The 19936-nt window shown below is 36.9% G+C and overlaps 1 protein-coding gene across 1 annotated transcript in view; it reads right to left on the minus strand.

Moving 5' to 3' along the window:
* Positions 1–267: 267 nt before the first annotated feature.
* Positions 268–19936, minus strand: part of jph3b (junctophilin 3b) — a 37568-nt gene continuing 17899 nt past the window's right edge. The window contains exons 3-5 of the mRNA XM_067379857.1: positions 7244–7368; positions 4534–5498; positions 268–386 (exon numbers count right to left, since the gene is read on the minus strand). Of these exons, the coding sequence (XP_067235958.1) occupies positions 306–386; positions 4534–5498; positions 7244–7368 (1171 nt within the window). The 3' untranslated portion in view covers positions 268–305. The remainder of the gene's footprint in view (positions 387–4533; positions 5499–7243; positions 7369–19936) is intronic.

A 19936-nucleotide genomic window follows, 5' to 3' on the forward strand; every position in this document is an offset into this window, starting at 1 on the left:
TGAATACATTGGATAAAACTAGAAGTTCAAAAGGATGCTTTTAACTATTTCAGATAAAAAAAAAAAAAAAATGAAATTAAGAAATCAAAATGAGCTCTTTGGAGACAGAAAAGCAGACAGAACCGCTGAGCCCAGTTTTGTGTTGTTGCCTTCCTCAGTCCTCATACTGACGTGCTGTAACTTCAATAGAAGTATATTGGTCGTTTGTTTAAAAAACGGGCCGGGACCAGATCAGTCGTGATGATACTAGTATTGATTTGATAATAGTGTAGCTGGACAAGAGGAATTGATAGGCAATGCAGAGTTTAAATAAAAAAATGGACAAACAAAATGGCGACTCCAATGTTGAGCAAAATCACCATGACTACCAGAATTGAGTTGGAGCCCTGTTGAGTGAGAAAGAGAAAAAGAGAAAGGTCAGTATTTGTTTAAACAGTGTGGATTTCACTAAGAATGAATAGTGTTTATTTGCATGCTGTCTAACTTGATTCACTAAAGAATTATGCAAATTGGGTAACTGCAAACACGCTCAAAAATCTATGCTAAACACAATTTTCTCTGTGTAATTACACAACATCGACCTCAGAGCGATTTCATTGGCTGAAAGAGCCTTTGATGTGGGTACTCTATCTAGTGCCTAATGACAAATCCTACAAAATAACTTTGATTTATTTAGTCAGAACTATTATTATTGTGACAATTAATTTCTGAAGCAATAGAAAGTATTGTATTGTAGTATTGAACGCAATAAAGTATCTATTTTTTTGTTTTTGTAGTCGGCAAGCTATTCACAGTATTCTAGCTTAGCATTCGGCTAGCATTGCCTACACCCTATGCAAGTCACTTAAGCTCTTAAAGGGATAGTTCATCCAAAAATGAAAATGATCCCATAAATTTACTCACCCTCCACCCATCCTAGGTGTATATGACCATCTTCTTTCAGACGAACATAATCGGAGATATATTAAAAAATATCCTGGCTCTTCCAAGCTTTATAATGGTAGTGAATAGGGTGTGAGATTTTGACGCCCAAAAAAGTGTATCCATCCATCATAAAAGTAATCCATACGGTTCCAAGGGGTTAATAAAGGCCTTCTGAAGCAAAGCGATGGATTTTTGTAAGGAAAAATATCCATATTTAAAACTTTATTAACTGTAATAACTAGCTTCCGACAGATGACTATACTCATTACGCCTCTCACAATTCAAATGAATAGGGCTGGGCAATGAACTCAAGCTCCTCTTCTCTTATATTTTACTTTTTTTGCTCTATCCTCTGCGCTTCATCAGGTCAAACCCTCAGGTCAGGGGTTTCTCTTTCCCCCCCCCCCCCCCCCCAATTCATTACCATTATAAAGCTGGGAAGAGCGAGAATATTATTTAATAAAACTCTGATTGTGTTTGTCTGAAAAAAGATAGTCATATATACCTAGGATGTCTTGAGGTTGACTGTATCCAGTAGTTTGTTGTCATTTTTCTGTCTCATCCTTTTCTTTTTCAACCTTGAAACAACGGGCTGGCACAATGTTGGCACCTTGTGGACATACTAATTAGTGAAAAAAATCAATGGGTTGGTGCAAACTAAGCTTACGGAGTATGCGCAATTAGAAAAATCACTCTGCACATGTACTTTACAGTATGCGCGTATTGTTAATTTTTAAATTTACGTCACTCACACTTTATACAAACCGTCGTGTATGCATAAAAAATCGAACTATACTTTAGGTTTTACCCTACACATAATCACAGTTATGTTGTGGAGTTATGCAGCTGTCAGGTGCACTTTCCTGAGACATTACAGCATTGCGTTACCACTACAGTTTAAGCCCCTAAACAAGCTCTTTAAATTGGCAAAAGTGCACTTGACTACACTCTGTGTCTGGATATTAGTTGGTTATTGCGCTCTTCTCAATCTTAGTTGGCTGTGGAAGTGCTTCAAATAGTTAGCATTAGTGCAAATAGTGCTCACTGCAATCTATAAACCTAATTTGCATAGAAAGGAAGCCTGTTTGCTCTGATAAAGAATGACATTGACCGAAATACTCAAGCTGTTGTGTGAATATCGCAGTGAAATTGCGCCAAAAAAATCACATGCTAAAGTTCCGCAACTGTTTAGTGAATTTCCTCTACAGTGTATAAAGCAGTCAACATACTAGAGTCCTAGATTCAATACAAAACACATTTGCACACTACAGCTCGTGTTTAAAGAAAGCCGCATGATTATTCCATTCCCCTCGGCTCACCGGAGAGATACGGTATTATCTCAATGGAAATGAGAGTCGGTACTGCATTGTGCCAGCCCTCGTAAGGACGAACGTATTTGCAAAGAGCTGGGTTTGTCAAGCAAGCTTTTTAATTGATGGGCTCATGTAAGCGTATCGTGGACAATGTTTACAACCGTTGAGCAGAGGGACATGCGGGCTACACATGCAAGACACATGTGAGGCATGAAATTAGGTTGTGACAAGTGAACCGGACACAGTACTGTTAAGACGCCGCCATGAGCGCTGATTTTGCACAATGAATTAGGACAAGCGTATCTCACACAGTCACATTTAGTGCATCTTACTGTTGAGCAACCACATTTTGCTTCCCACAGTTGTTTTATTGTGCTGTCAGACAGTTGTGCCCTGTTTAGGACCTGTTCTTCTTCCTGCTGTGCTAAGCTAATCAGTTGTTTAGATATCTCGGAAACATATAAATGTTGTTAAAAGTGTTGACAGTGTTTGTTCATTCCTGAATCAGGGCTAGCTATTGTGTGGATGTGTTTCTGTTTCATGTTAACCTGTCTTACACAAGTCTGCTGCATTGCTTGCCTCTCTGCAGCTACAAACATAAACCCCCTCCTTACTAGAACTCACTCTTGTCATTTGATTGGCCACAACCCGAGCAAGGCATAAGCTGTTCCCTAGCAACAGAGTGTGGGACAGCCAATGCAGGGCTGCGTTGTGGAAGGAGCCACTTTGCCAATTTGCTGTTACCAAGGTGTTCTTAGTGCAGCAAGTGATCGTAGGGCCACTAGGCATTAGAAGGGGACAGTTTGAAGTTTGGATATGTGTGCAGTTTATGTGTCTTGGGCTGTTGTCGGCTTCTATGTTCCCTTGGGACTCCAAACGCCTACTCTGTGTTTGTGGAGGTTATTCTTCCTACCTATGCATTCTCAGACACTGATGCATACTAAAACATCTGGTGTGGGTGCAGTTGATTAGAAATGTATTTAATCTGTTTAAAAATATGTTTTATTGGACAATTTATTGGACAAGTATTAAGATTCTCTTGTCATTTACTCACCCTCATATTGTTCCAACACCATATGACTTTTTTTCTTCCATGAAATACAAAAAGAGACATTCTGAAGACTGTGCTTGTCACTCTTGTCCCTGCAAATACAATGAATGGATACAAAAACACTATAAAATTGGCATGTCCAATCCTGCTCCTGGAGGGCCACAATCCTGCAGAGCTTAGGCCCTGTTTACGCCTGGTATTAAGATGCGTTTTGGTCGATTGGATCACAAGTTGATGAGGGATACACATTCCTGTTCACACCTGGTGTTTTCCTGATATCTTCAAGGGGAAGGTCTACAGATGGGTAAATGTATGGGCCTATTCAGATCTTTCGAGCTAATGGACAAAATAAGCTTGCACAATTTATATACGAACGCGACCAGAGATGACAGAAAAACATACTGTGAGCAGCAGCTTTCGTTTCTGCTCTGATAGCTGCAAGACCACGGTGAACACTGTGAGTGTTTGTTAGAAATCAGGAATGGCGAGAGAATATTGTGCTAGGTACATTTTCCGTCTTCAAACCAAACTTGGGTCTTCAGCCGGCAAAGTTCAAATCCTGTCTGGCTAACACACTTCCGATAATGTTTGCTGTATGCATTAGGTCATTTGGCGGAGATTAAGTGGTCTTTTGTGGCTCTTCGAACATGTTCAACCACATGAACATCTACACTAGGAAAGCAATCCGGTCGATTGCGTTTTCAACTACCTCTGGAAGTGGTTAAAAGTGGACAAGCTCAAAACATTTTTTACAGCTCAGTTTACACCTGTATTTCGTGTCATCCACTTGTGATCGGATTGATGATACCAGGTGTAAACAGGGTCTTAGGTACAGTCATAATGAAGCACACCTGAACTAATCAATGTCTTCAGGGTTACTAGAAATGTCCAGGCAAGTGAGTTGAGGCAGGTTAGAACTAAACACTACCGGATATTCGCCCTTCAGGAGCAGGATTGGACACCCCTGCCATAAAAGTTTCTGTCATCTGTTTCTCATTCAGAGCTCACAAGGGCCACTTTTACCATAATTTTATGGTGTTTAGCATCCTTTTTAAAGCTTGAAAGCTCCTGTTTACTGTCAAGGCACTTAGTCTTCAAAAATGTCTACTTTTGTGTTGCACAGAAGAAAGTCATACAGCTTAGGACCGACATGAGGGTGAGTAAATGATACCAGAATTTTCAATTTGGGTGAACTATTCCTTGAAGTATCTCTCCTTGTGTTCAGTGTAGTGCATCTTCACTTACCGAGTTCACCTTGAGCTGAGACTGATTCTCGTCATCGTGCTCTAGTGCAATAGGTGGAGATTTCTGTGGGGGTGAAAGTGTGAGGTCCCTACGGAGGGGCCGAGCCTCTAACTTTTCTCCCCCTCGTAGACTGTCCAACTTTTGCACCGAGTCTGGAGCCGGCCCCTCCCTGGCATCCCTAGGCCCTGAGGCATCCCGGACGTCCCGCTCACGATTTTTACCCCGTCGCTGTAGTGTATGTGCACGGGACTCTGAGTGACCATGCCACTCCTCTCCATGCCCATAGGGCTTCTGGGAGTTATGGGAGTCCATTGGCTGTAACGGCCTCATCTCCATTTCATAATTGCTCAGTTTTTCCTCGTCCTGCTCTAGGAGACGGGAGTGAGCCAAACTGTCCCCGTGTACCCGCTGAGATGTCCAGGAAGCTGAGGGTCCGTCTGGCCTCCTTTCTCGTGGCGTTTTGTGATTGGAGGAGCTGTGGTCTCGAGGCTTATGATTGGGGGCATGCTTGTGGCCGTTGGCCCGTGACGCCCCAACCCGCACCTCGTCCTGTACTGAAGGGGTTGTAGAGCGGCTGCTGCCGTGACTACCGCCTCTACTACTGCCCCCACGAGAGGCACGCTTGTCCTCACTCCAGCTGTTAGCCCTCAGGTACTCTCCACCTCCACCCGAACCACCACCGCCTCTCCCCTCCATCAGCACCTGGATCTCTTGCGTTCCCCCACGTTCCTCGTCCACTGCAGTCTGTCGCAGGAAGCGGGCATTTTTGGTGCGGTGGGAAGATTTGGTGGTCGGGCTTCGGGGAGGTGTGGAGGGCCGGCTGGTAGTAGGGCTCACGTCTGGGGTTAGGTCCGGGGGTGTGGAGCCCTTCATATAGAGCTCAGTACTGTCCGCAGTCCCACTGGAGATCACTTCCACATCGTTCTCGCTCGAGTTCTGCTGTTTGGGTCGCTGGCACTCCACTCCTACTCGGAGACATAGAGACAAGTCTAAGTTTTAATTTTAAAACATGTAGGCATGTCACACACTTGAAATGTACTGCAAAGGGGGTGTATGGGATGGGAACATGTCCTTGCAGAAGCTTCCATCTGTCTTTAGCAAAATAAATAAATAAATCTGTACGTAATTAAATCGTTTTGTACAGACTTGAATCAAATTCTTATTTGTCTACACATAATTTAAGAATTTAAAATCTTTACACTGCTCTTTTCATGTAATGTATTTCGAGACCCATGCATTAAGTCTTCTGAAGCTATAGGATAGTCATAATTGTTGTTATTAGATGTAAATGGGGCATTACTTTCTAATAATTTAATAACGTTGTTAAATGTAATGAATATAAATTTTTCATACTGTATATAACAATGTGGTGATGCCTACGTTCACCAAATTTAGCATTTAAAATGATTGTTGTGAGATTGTAGCGTTTTATTTTTATTTTATGTAGACAAAATGGTTCAAATTTCAAAAAATACATTTATCAGTTAATGGCTAGCACATGAAAACAACTATCAGCTTATCATAGCTAGAGTTTTAAAATTGATACATCCCTTATGTTTTTTTATGGACTTTTTTGTCACTATATAAGCTGTAGATTATGAGAAAGAACTGCAAGAAGATTAAGTTTTTTTGTTCCAAAGAAAAAATAACAGCATTTGGTTGGTGGGTTTTGAGCAACATAAGGGTGAGTAAATCATGACAGAATTTTAATTTTGGGGTTGAATTATTCCTGTATCACACTTGATTGCTTGAAGCACATGGACATTTCCTGGTAATACAGTATAACTTCTCAAAGCTTTCCAGAGTCAGCACCATTGCTGCTCTAATCAGCTTGACTAATGAGAACGACGATTTTCAAGTCTGTTTTTGTTTACAGGCGCATATCCCAATGCGCCTGTAAGTACATAACTTTTAACTTAACCTCATAAAGGCTTGTATTCCAACTGTAAACATCATTTACAAATCTGTTGCAAGTCATCACATCTCAGCCAAGTTTGTCCTAACATTTCTAAGGTCATCATATGATGTAACTTTATCATTTAGAAATATCAGCCGTTCCGGGAGGTCGAATACACTGATCCAGCACAGCGTGTGTGCTTATAGCTCTCCTGTAAAGGGGTGTTTTGTGACGGGATGTGATCTGAGAGTGTATAAATTCTGCCAATGTGTGGGGGTGTGACAGCGACCGAAAGTGTGACTGTATACAGTATGTGTGTTTTTGTATGTGGGTGGTGTGAATATGTGTGTGTGGGTATTGTGTGTGTGCATGCATAAATTTCATTGTGTATGTCGACTAGCTTCGCGTGGGCTTGTCGGAAAGGTCAGCGCTGACCTCCCCTTATCTTCTTATTGCCTCTTCTATCACTCATTCCCCCCGCACGGCTCGGTAGGGGCATCGACCCCTACAGCCCTGAACCCATCCGGCACCTACACGTACACACACAGACGCTTTCACCGTCTCCTCTTGTTCTCCTACTGAGCTATTACTAACATGTACATCTACCTCTTGCTGCTAGCAAAAAATTATCAGCACTAATCCAGAGAATTGATGAATAATGTTTGCAGCTTTCAAATCATGGTGGGAGAGTGTTTTCAAAATTAACTTATTGGCCTATTTTACATTCGTAGCTAACTGAATGTTTAGTCGTACTGTCAAACAGTTTGAAGTCCCGGTTATTTTTAGTCTCCAGACTCGGCTGGTTGCACTCACTGTTTCCTCTGTGCTGGAAAGAAGGAGAAAACTCTTTGGCGGTGATCCGGGCCAGCCTGCACTCTTCCTGGGCTTTCTGCGCTGCCGTTGTCGCGGCATCGGCTTTCCCTCTCGCGTGAGCTGTCCTGTGGATGTAGCGGTCCGGGCCAAGGCGGTTAAGATGTAGAGAGAAAGACTGGGTTAGAAAAGGACAGGGCTGGTTGCATTTAAGGTGAAGTGTGTCATTTGTGAACCACTAGGGTCACCAAAAGGAATTGAAAAGATGCTTTTAACACTGAATCAATTGCACACTTTACACACTTCAGCTTTAAACTTAATGACATATTTAAAACAGTTCATGTGACTACAGTGGTTCAACCTTAATGTTATGAAGTGACGAGAATACTTTTTTGTGCGCCAAAAAAAACCAAAATAACGACTTTATTCAACAATATCTAGTGATGGGCGATTTTAAAACACTGCTTCATGAAGCTTCTAAGCTTTACGAATCTTGTGATTAGAATCAGTGGTTCGGAGCATGTATCAAACTGCCAAAGGCACGCCAAGTGGTGAACCATTGAAATTTTGAAACACTTATGATGTGACGAAGCCTTGTTTACTGAAATAACGTGACTTTCACACTCTGAACCACTGATTTGAGACAAAAGATTCGTAAAGCTGAGCCATCCGATTTTATCAAAATTATCTTAATTTGTGTTCCGAAGATTAACAAAGGACAGAAAATTAATGACAGAAATTTCATTTTTGGGTAAAATAACCTTTTAAAGTCAAAATTTACTCCATTTACTTGGAGGTTCCTATGTCTTATTGCAAATGAATCACCAATGCACATTATTAAAAATTAAAAAAACAATGCCTTTGTAATCTTAAATTACTTTTTCCTCTTAAAAGTCTTTCTTTTTCCTTTTCCAGATATTTAAGCAGTGTTTTTGCAAACTCCCATTCTGGGTCTCTTCTGGTACGTAACACACATTGACAAAATTGAATCAATTTTTCATCAATCAAGTCCTGCCATACACACACACACGCACACCATATATAATATTATTCTAGTGGAATAGGTCTATGTTGTTTCATTTATAGAAAGTTTTACACAAATTTTCACACAAAAGTTTTTACAAATTTCCGTAATCCTACAGCAAAAGTATACATTACTAGGCCTACCATTATAGTATTATCTATCATGTTTATGGATGGTTTTGTTGTTGTTTGGTTTTAATTGGGAAAATTTTTGCTCTATGATGCAGACAACAGCAAAATACACATAAATACATGGTTTAGCCAATGAATGATCTGGTCATTAAGTTTATAAGGCACATGCTTCAGCGCCTACCAAGATCTTGACACCCCGATTATCCAAGGGTTGACAATAAATACAGGCTGAAGGCAAACAATTACACAGCAGTCACACACCCTCGCTCTGAGAGATGCTCTCGGGACTCCACAGAGTCATGCCTTTCTGACACTGTAATTCTAACTTGTTTAACTCCGTAAACTTGCCAAGACTCTACTTCATGCTCTGTAAAACCAACTTTGCTGCCGTTTAAATAACCATGTTCGAATGTAAATATCACATGCTGTCATATGGTTGCAAAATACTTCAGGAACTTTTTTAATAATGTTTTAAGCAAACATTGAAAGCTTTAGGCTAAACATTTTCTGAACAAATAAGCAAGACACAAGTACTGTTCACTATTTCCCATCCGGACCTCTAAGAACAGGCAACAGTGCTTGCTTCGGCTGCTAAATAATTCACTGAGGAAATCAATGTGCTCTGTGTCTAAGAGAATAAAAGAGAGCTAGCGTTCACAACCTCGCCTTTTAATGTGTAATTCCCCATTCATCACAGCCATCTGTTTTACCTGTGTGCACGATCGAGACTTCCACTTTGCATGATGATGACGCACATCGTGTTGGATTGTGTACTACAAAAAAAAAATCTGTATTTTTGTCTTGTTTTCCAGTAAATATAAAATTAGATAAACTGATTTGAGTGGCAACATATTACTTCAATTAAGAAAACTTGGACAAATTACTGGCAAAATAATATTTTAATGTATTTTTTTATTTACTTTTAAATAGTTTATTAGAAGTAGTTTTTTAGTAGTAGTAATTGTATTTATTAAAATGATTAATTTCATTAAAAAATATTATTAAAATATGAGTACATTTTAAAGGATTAGTTCACTTTCAAATGAAAATTACCCCAAGCTTTACTCACCCTTAATCCATCCTAGGTGTGTATGACTTTCTTCTTTCTGATGAACACATTCGGAGTTATATTAATAAATATCCTGACGCATCCGAGATTTATAATGGCTGTGAACAGGATCAATGAGTATGAGCTGATGAAAGTGCTGCCATCCACATCCATCCATCATAAACGTGTACTCCACACGGCTCTGGGGGGTAATAAATGCCTTCTGAAGTGAAACGATGCGTTTGTGTAAAAAAAATCCATATTTAACAAGTTATGAAGTAAAATATCTAGCTTCCGCCACACCACCTTCCATATTCAACTTACGAAGAAAGTGTAAACTGGTGTCACGTCATTTAAGCTTTTTCCGTAAGTTGAATAGGGAAGGCGTAGGACGTAGCGTAAGCTTTTTGAACTGCAAGAGTTTTACACTTTTTTCATAAGTAGAATATGGAAGGCGGTTTGGCGGAAGCTAGATATTTTACTTCATAACTTGTTAAATAATTTTTTTTTTTTTTACAAAAATGTATCACTTCACTTCAGAAGGCCTTTATTAACCCCCTGGAGCCATGTGGAGTACAATTTTATGATGGATGGATTATGGATGGAGGCACTTTCTTCAACTCATACTCATTGAACCCTGTTCACTGCCATTATAAAGCTCGGATGCATCAGGATATTTATTAATATTTCTACGATTGTGTTCATCAGAAAGAAGAAAGTCATATACACCTAGGATGACTTGAAGGTGAGTAAAGCTTGGGCTAATTTTCATTTGAAAGTGAACTAATCCTTTAATATTAGTAGTACTTAATTTTGTAATTTAAAGTTGTATTAATCAGGGTTATTATAGTTAACTAAAACTAAACTAAAACCAATCTTAAACCATAAAAACATTTCTGTTACTTAAAACAAATGTTAACTGAATTAAAATCTATAAGGCTTCAACTTATTTTACATTTTAATTTAGTTTAACTTGATGTACTAAAATAACTAAAACTGAAATAAAAATAAATAAATAACCATAGCCATGAAAAAAAACCTCAAACTATTAAAAAATGACAAAACAAAATGACTAAAACTTTAACCAAAAAATGAAAATGGAAATATAAATATCTTTAGAACACAAATGAAGATATTTTTGATAAAATCCGATGGCTCAGTGAGGCCTCCATAGGGAGCAATGACATTTCCTCTCTCAAGATCCATTAATGTACTAAAAACATATTTAAATCAGTTCATGTGAGTACAGTGGTTCAATATTAATACGAGAATATTTTTGGAGCGCCAAAAAACAAAATAACAACTTATTTAGTGATGGCCGATTTCAAAACAATGCTTCATGAAGCATCAGAGCATAATATATCAGCGTGTCAAATCAGCGGTTCGGAGCGCCAAAGTCACGTGATTTCAGCAGTTTGGCTGTTTGACACGCGATCCGAATCATGATTCGACACGCTGATTCATTTTTGCTCCGAAGCTTCATGAAGCAGTGTTTTGAAATCAGCCATCATTAAATAAGTCGTTATTTTGGGTTTTTTTTGGCGCTCCAAATGTATACTCGTCACTTTATAATATTAATATTGAACCACTGTACTCACATGAACTGATTTAAATATGTTTTTAGTACATTAATGGATCTTGAGAGAGGAAGTGTCATTGCTGGCAGGCCTCACGGAGCCATCGGATTTCAACTAAAATACGGGTGTGGAACGGCATGAGGGTAAGTAATAAATGACAGAATTTTTGACAAATTATATTTTTGGGTGAACTAACCCTTTAATTGAAATATTAAATATTAATTTTAATTTATTTTATTATTATTATATGCTATTGAATAAATATTGAAATAGAATACTTTAAACAAATACTTAATTGCACTTATTTTCAGATTTTTTTTTAATAAACATTTGTTGTTTCAACAGTCTTAAAGTGTCACATTTTGCCACGGATGGATTATTCATGCGATTCGACCACACAAAAGCCAGGTATGAAGATGCTGTCCCTTTCTCACTGAACTTTTCCCCCCTGGTCTCGTTCTCTACTTGTTTGTGCAGTGGCTGTCTTGGTGCAGTATTGCATGTCGATGCTCATCGATTGCACCCTCTTCCTCTCTGCTCTAGGCTGTCTTCACCCAGCCAGCCAAACCAAGTGCATGTTTGTGCAAGAAAGTGTGTGTGTGAGAGCGTTTTTAACATGTGAGGGTTTAAATGGGGTTATAGCATGTGGTGTGGTCAGATAATGTGGGCGCGAGAGCATTCGAGTGTGTGACGGTGAGCTACGGCGAGGTAGGTCGGATGAAGAGATCTTAGGATTGCATTCACCCCGTGCCTTGCCGGTTGTCCTGGCAACGGCAGAGGAGAGAAAGTGAGGGAGAGAATAAGATGGCGTGGGGTATAAAAAGGACAAACAATTAGATAACAGAGGAAAATGAGAGGAGGATTGTGGGATGCTTCTGGAGGTGTTGAGAGTACAGTCAGAGAGTGAGGGCTGGATGTAAGAAACGTCCATTCACTAATAGAGAGGCTTCTAAATGGTGTGTGTATGGTCTCACACACTCACACACACACACACACACTGATCCATAGGCGCTGTGAGTCTGGGTCGAGCTGTGCTGGTTGCCGTTCTATTTATATACTGCTGAACAGTAGCAATGTTTCTACACACTTTCTGATGGAAACAGAGACTAAACGTTGTTTCACAGCAAGTTCCGTTAACTCTCACACAATTAAAGGGATAGTTCAGGCAAAAATGAAAATTGTGTCATTTATTCATCCTTGTGTTGTTCCAAACCCAAATTACTGATTTTCTTTCACAGAATACAAAAAGTAAATTACATGAAAAATAACACTGTTTTCCATATATTGAAAGTGAATGAAACCTTGAGCTGTGAAGCAACATTTTTTTTTTTTTAAATCCAGTTAAAATATCACTTAAAACAAGATGCATTAACTTAAGAAGTAAAAAAGTCTTGTTTTCAGAGATTCAGAGAACAAAAGATTTATTTTTTATATGTGTTTGTTTGTTTTTGAAAGAAAATAATACTTTTATTCAGTAAGGATGCATTAAATTGATCAAAATGTAAAGACAGTAAAGGCTTTTACGTTATTACAAAAGATTTCTATTTCAAATAAATGCTGATCTTTTGAACTTTCTATTCATCAAAGAATCTGATATCTTCCACAAAGATATTAAAGGATTAGTTCACTTCTGAATGAAAATTTTCTGATAATTTACTCACCCCCATGTCATCCAAGATGTTTGTCTTTTTTTCTTCAGTCGAAAAGAAATTATGGTTTTTGAGGAAAACATTCCAGGATTTTTCTCCATATAGTGGACTTCAACAGGGTTCAACGGGTAATTACAGTTTCACTGCAGCTTCAAAGGGCTCTACGTGATCCCAGCCGAGGAATAAGGGTCTTATCTAGTGAGACAATCAGTAATTTTCTAAAAAATGAAAATAAAAATGTATATATTTTTTTAACCACAAATGCTCATCTTGCACTAGCTCTGTGATCCGCACGCATGTTACAAAGGTCGTGCGCGACGTAGGCGCGAGTACCGATGATTCAGTGTCTACAAAGCGAACTTGCAAAAATTAAACCAAATGCTCTTTACAAAAAAAAAAGATAAAACGCCGATATCGGACGATTTTGAAGTTGGAGGATAAAATTAGATGAAGTTTTCCGCCTACGCCACGCATGACCTTTCAACGTGATTCGTGGCGCATCGCAGAGCAGTACAAGATGAGCATTTGTGATTAAAAAGTATATACATTTTTATTTTATTTTTTTTAGAAAATGACTGATCGTTTCGCTAGATAAGACCCTTATTCCTCGTCTGGTGTCGTTTAAAGCCCTTTGAAGCTGCACTGAAACTCTAATTTTGACCTTTAACCCGTTGAACCTCATTGAAGTCCACTATAAGGAGAATGATCCTGGAATGTTTTCATCAAAAACCTTCATTTCTTTTCGACTGAAGAAAGAAAGACATGAATATCTTGGATGACATGGGGGTGAGTAAATTATCAGAAAATTTTTAATTTCAAACAACTGTTTTCAACATTGATGATAATAAATGTTTCTTGAGCAGCAAATCAGCATATTAGAATGATTTCTGAAGAATCATGTGATATTGAAAACTGGAGTAATGCTGAAAATTCAGCTTTGCATCACAGGAATAATTTACATTTTAAAATACATTAAACTAGAAAACAGTTATTTTAAATTGTAATAATATTTCACAATATTTTTACTGCATTTTTGATCAAATAAATGCAGCCTTGGTGAACAAAAGAGACTTCTTTTGGTCTAAAGTATATATCTTCAATAAAGTAGCTTTTTCATATGTCATTGGTAAAATCATATTTTAAATTATATTATTTATTGAATTGCCAATTATTTAAATAAACCACCAATTTCCCCCTCCTTTGTGTGTGTGTGTTTTTTTAAGCTTGTCATCTCTAATCCCCATTCACTTTCATTATATTGAGGAAAAAAAGTAGCCAGGATATTAAAAAAAAAAAAAAAAGACTCTTTGTGCTCCACTCAAGAAAGTATATCAAATTTTGAACATTTTGAATCAAATGAGTTTTCATTTTTGAGTGAACTATCCCTTTAAGCATATATTTAACACTCATCCACGTGTAAACTCTCTCACCCATCTCTGACGCTAACACAGATTCTCACTCTCTTTTTTTCTTCCGTCCTGCCTCTCAACACTCAGACACGTGCAGGCACCTCCCATCGCTTCTTTCACTCTCTTTCATACACACGCAGTCTTTTTTTCTAAAGCCCTGCCTCTCATTCACATTCTCCTACTCGCGTGACTTTACTAAATGATCTGAACACCCTTTCTTCTCTTTTAGGATCACATTCACACATCCACAGCCTACAGTACAACTACACCATCAATTAAAAAAGATGGATCTTCCAGTCACCTTAAAGGGCATTTATAATGGTAAACATGGATTTCTTCTTGCACTTTTGTCATGAAAAGAGCTAATATTCACAATGGAAAGCTCTCGCCCCAGTCCACCCAGACATAATAGTATGTGTTATTTAGAAACATTGTTTATGATTAGAAACATGAGCACATTAACATACTGTATGAGCATCCATGTTTAAGCATCAATGCCAATACAGAACAACAGTCTGGTTCCGTGAGTAAAAATCTCATTCATTTTCTCCATACAAAAGCCAATTTTTAGCAAAATAAAACTTTCAACACACCATGATCTCTGTGATCAAGTAATGATGATATGCTTTTGTAGAAGCCACAAGTCAATATTTTTTAAAATTGTGTTTATTGTCAAAATCCTAGTAAAATCACAGCATTCTGACTTAAATGAAACTCACTCCCATGAAGTATTGTGAATGAGGCAATCAAATCAGTCTCTCTACACTCTCAATTTACTGTTATTTTTGAATACATTTAAACATTTTGTTGCACATTTCTAAAATATTGTGTTTAATAATTTTAGGCAATGACATGCAGTTCATTCAGTGATTTTGTATTTTAGCATTCTCGTTGATTTTATTAGTCCTACATAATTTGAAAACATTTATAGGATGAATAGTTTGTTCATAATGTCTTATAGTCAGTGATTTTATATGTTAGCGTTTTTGTTGATTTCCGTTTCTTCATTTGAAAAGATTCATAGTTAATTTGTTCATAATGACTTGAGGTCATTTATTTTATACACTAAAAAAAAAAAAAATGAAAAATGTACACAGTAAAATACATTTTTTTCACTGAAACAGTAATATACCATAAAAACAATGCATTCTGGGTAATATTTGTCATTTTAAGAAAAGAGGCCTATAAGCTACTTTCTCAAAAATGACAAATAATATTACTCCGAATGCATTGTAGTAGACAGAAGTAATATACTGTACCCAGAATGCATTGTTTTTATGGTGTATTACTGTTTTATTGTGGAAAACTGTATTTTACTGTGTGAAAGTTTTTTTTTACAATGATTTTTTAGAGTGTATGTTAGCGTTTTTGTTGATTTTATAACATTATTTGAAAATATTGATAGAACTGGTAGTTAATTTGTTTATAATGACTTACAGTCAATGATTTTATGTGTTAGTGGTTTTGTTGATTCTGTTACATCATTCAAAGTGATTCATGGGATGAGTAGTTCATTTGTCCATGATGATTTATAATGAATAATTTTATGCTAGCTTTTTTGTTTATTTTATAACACAATTAAAAAAGATTCATAAGATGAGTAGTTACTTGTTCATAATAAGTGATAGATTTTATATGTTAGCATTTTTTTTATTTTATTACGTAATTCAAAATGATTCATAGGATGAGTACACGGTAAAAAATTATTTTTATGATTTGTTATCACAACATTTTTTCCTTTGTCAAATCATCTTAGATAATTAATGTGGTTCAGATAACATAATATTTTGAGTTTCTGTTGTTTAAATCAATCGCCTTAATTGTATTAACTCAAATTTTTAATTTCAGTGAACTCAGGTAACTTAATTTTTTAACTTAAACCAACAATTCTTTTTTACAGTGTATTTAATTTATTCATGACGTTTTTTTGTTTTGTTTTTTCATTTCTTATTAAAGTTGTTCATAATGACTTATATAGTCAATGATTTTATGTTAGCTTTTTTGTTGATTTTATTACATAATTCGAAGAGATTCATTGGACTTGTTAAATTGTTCATAATGACTTATAGTCAATAATTTTATATTGTTAATTCTCTTCGAAAAGATTCATAGGATGAGTAGTTCATAAGCTCAGTTAATCTGTTAATATGTTATCTCGCTCATAATCGAATGTTGTAATATGATACATTTTATTTAGAGTTAACTGTTGTGATTCAGAGCTGATTGGATGAATTCAAGGATTTTTTTGTGTGTGTGTGTGTGTGTGAAATGTGGTCACTTTTGCATTAAATAGTATACTGATACATCTGTAACAAAGTCCAAAGATGGACATCTTATGACAACAAACCACTAATCTCTATGGATGACCCAAATAAGCTGCCCCGTGACCACCAGAACAAAGCTTTAACTTGCAGATGAGTCACGGTTGCTTCCGGTCTTAGTGCCTCAGCGCAGATCTACTGTAGTACCTACTTTGACCATGTTGACCCTAGCGAACTAATCAGATTAACTGTTATGTGATATTCTCAGTCATTTAGATCTCCACTAGTCTAACCTGCATCCTGTTTGTGTGTTGTGTCTGCGTACGTTGGTCCGGAAGTGTTCGACTTAAGGATTTTTGTATTTTGGAATTGTATGGCAAATCTTGATGGACCTGTTCTAGTAGACTACCCTCTTTAAATTTATAAAAGTGTTGTTTAAAAGGACCTAATTATTAGAAATCAAGTTTTTCTTAATCTTTTGGCCCAAAAGAACTCAATATAAAAGTTCCTCTCCGAAACGAAGTTGCAAAAACGGTTCTGAACTAACAGCGGATAACCAGCCATGAACGTCAATGACGCCTATTCAGTGTTAAGAAACTTGTCTCACGGCCATGAAACCCACAGTAAGCTCAGCAAAGCACTGTTTCTCATTTCAAAGAGGGAATTTACATAGAAGTCTTAAAGGCATGGCAGAAAAAAGCTGCCTATTTGTAGGGTCAAAGAGAGGGTGGAAAATTGCCAAGAAAAGCTAAATCATAGCTGTTTTTTGCTTAATTTTAAATGGATCTTATGGTAAAATAATAATAATAAATATTATAAAAAATGCATGATATGACTCATGACTTTGGACAAATCATGGTTTTTGAGAAAACAAATGCATTAAAGTATTCTAATGGTTGAGAATCCATTAGCAATCCTTTCTTCTCAAACTATTACTAGCAATTAGGCTTTCCTCGAAGTGATCTATTCTTGTTTTCTTCTCCTTAGGTCACATAGCAAACTCCAAGAAATGATCCATTCAGGGTAAACATTTTCAGGTATGGTTCAAAATATAGAATCCACCATCTCCATCAACAAACACAATAGTACAAGTTTAATATGAATGTTTTTTTCTATTTTCTATTTTATCTGTATTTCTTCTTTTTTTGCCCCCCCTCCCAAACAAAAAAAAATTGGTGTACAGAAAAACATGATTTTTTTTTACAAAATCATGTGACTTTTCGCCAAGTTGACATCTTGCATGTGGTCCCATTTTTTTTTTTTTTTTACATTACATTACACATACATTACATTTCAAGCTTCAAATGTTTTCTTCTAATGTTTAAATAGTAATATATATTAAACAATACAAACAACAACAAAAAAATCATTAATTTAAAGTAAACTCCATTTTATTGTGTCTCTATTTGGTTACTGATTAGCTAAATAGCTGTTTGGTTATTAGTTAATATTATATTGCACGACAATGTCTTGATGTCAGTGGAAAATGTTTAACATTTTGAATAACATGAACCAATAATTAATTTACAATAAAGAACAGGAACATGTATTAAGAAATAAGGGAGTAAATTTTGAGTTAATGTCAGTGTTGTAATTGTCAACTAAAACTAAAACAATTAAAAATCATTTTCATGTAATAAAACTGTAAAATAAATAAATCTTAGGTGAAATAAAATTATGTTGAAGTACTAAATTTACTAAAACTGAAATAAATATTAAATAAATAATAAAAATAATAAAAGCAATGAAAGGGCATAACAAAATTACATAAACTGAAAATAAAACAAATATTATTCAAAATATTAATAAATACTGTAATAGTAAAAACATAAAGCTAAAATAACACTGGTTCATTTAGAATTTAATGTTAAATTTATGTAATTTTTCTTAAGAGTTTGAAAATTAGGTAATAATAAATATCTTTAGCACATGGGTTATTTTACATTATTTTACATACTTGAGCATTATTTCATTGGTTGCTGCTAGAGCTCTGTGTGTACAGTACTGTATATGCATGTATATGTGTGTTGTCAGGGGCTCTGCTAAGCTGTAGTGATAGCATTGCTGAGAATATAATGAGGTCAGTGGGATTTGTGGGGTGAGTGACGCTCCTAATATAGCACATGCATACCTATGCACGTTTGTATGTACGCAAACATATGTAGGCGCCATCAATGGGCAGGCTCAAGCATATAAACTCACATATGTGCTTACACACACATTTCTTAACATGTATGTGCAGGTCACGTGGATGCACGCCGCGCGTGTCCGCAACGTGTGAGGCAATAAGCTTCTGTGAGTTTGTGAGAGGTTGGGACTGTTTGAAATGGAGAGAGTGATAAAAAAAAATAGGCAAACTGGCTTAGCTCCAATTCTGCCTGCCTGGTCTATCTCCGGCAAGTCTCCAGCACTCTTGGCATAATGCGTAATCTCTGATTTTCTCTGTCTCTCTCGCTTTTCTCCTGGTTTCTCTTCCTGAACCCTATCTCGATCTCCTTTTTCTTCTGCTGACCTATGAGTCACCTAAAAAACCTAAAAAATCTAGACCAGTGATTCCCATCCAGGGGTGCGCAACGCACTCCATGGGGTTCTTGGAAAGCTTTTTTTTACCTACATTTTTTTTAAAGAGACTTAAAGTGATAGTACACCAAGAAAGGAAAAATATGTAATTCTGTACTCATCCTCATGTCATTCCAAACTGGTATTACTTCTGTAGAACACAAAAAAGAGATATTTTGTAGACTGTGCTAGTCGCTGTTTTCCATGTAATTACAATGAATGGGGAAGCACTATAAAGTTATTAAACATGGTCAATATGACCTGTGCGCTATATTTCGACCAAGTTTGCTGCACAAGTCCTGAAAATTGAAGCCAATGCGTTTTGATCGCTCTCAGGTGGCTGGTCCCAGTATAGGTCATAAACCCCACCGTCTCCATGTAATCTTATGGGACGCGAGACAAACTAAACAATCAAAAAAATGTATTTTCCAAAGATGGTTTCTGTCATTTTAGGTAGTTTTTATTATGCTGATGTAAGTCCAAGTTTTTTTTTTTTTTTTTTTTTTTAAATAAGTTTGGTTTTTTAATACTATAAAAATGGGAGTGTGACGTCATGATTGACAGCTGAGATTGACAGCTTCTCTGAACGAAGTAGTCGGATTAGTAGGATTTTTGTGAAGTTTAATTTCTACATTTCCATAGCCGTTTATTTCACACCGACACAATGAGTTGTTCTGCAATAAATTGTACTAACCAATCCTGGGGTAGTGTGGGCGGGGCCTTGATACCACGCCTCCACTTCCCTACTGTGCAGACTCGGGTCCCGAGTTCACTACTGCACTCATTCGGGACCCACCATATTGGGACATCAGGGCCATATTGGGACATTGGCGGCTTCAATTTTTTACAATGGAAGAGAGTGAAGGTACATCTTCAATCTTTTTTTCCAGTCTACTACTCGTTTACACTTGTGCGTTTATGTTTTAAAATGCATAACTTGCTATGGTTATCCCTGTCTTTTACACTACTCTAGCGTTTCAATGTAAATAGACCAAAACGGAGACTTTTTAAAACGATGCCATGGCTGCCTATGTTCGC

The sequence above is a fragment of the Chanodichthys erythropterus genome, chromosome 24 (genome assembly GCF_024489055.1).
Source record: "Chanodichthys erythropterus isolate Z2021 chromosome 24, ASM2448905v1, whole genome shotgun sequence".
NCBI classification, from domain to species: Eukaryota; Metazoa; Chordata; class Actinopteri; order Cypriniformes; family Xenocyprididae; genus Chanodichthys; species Chanodichthys erythropterus.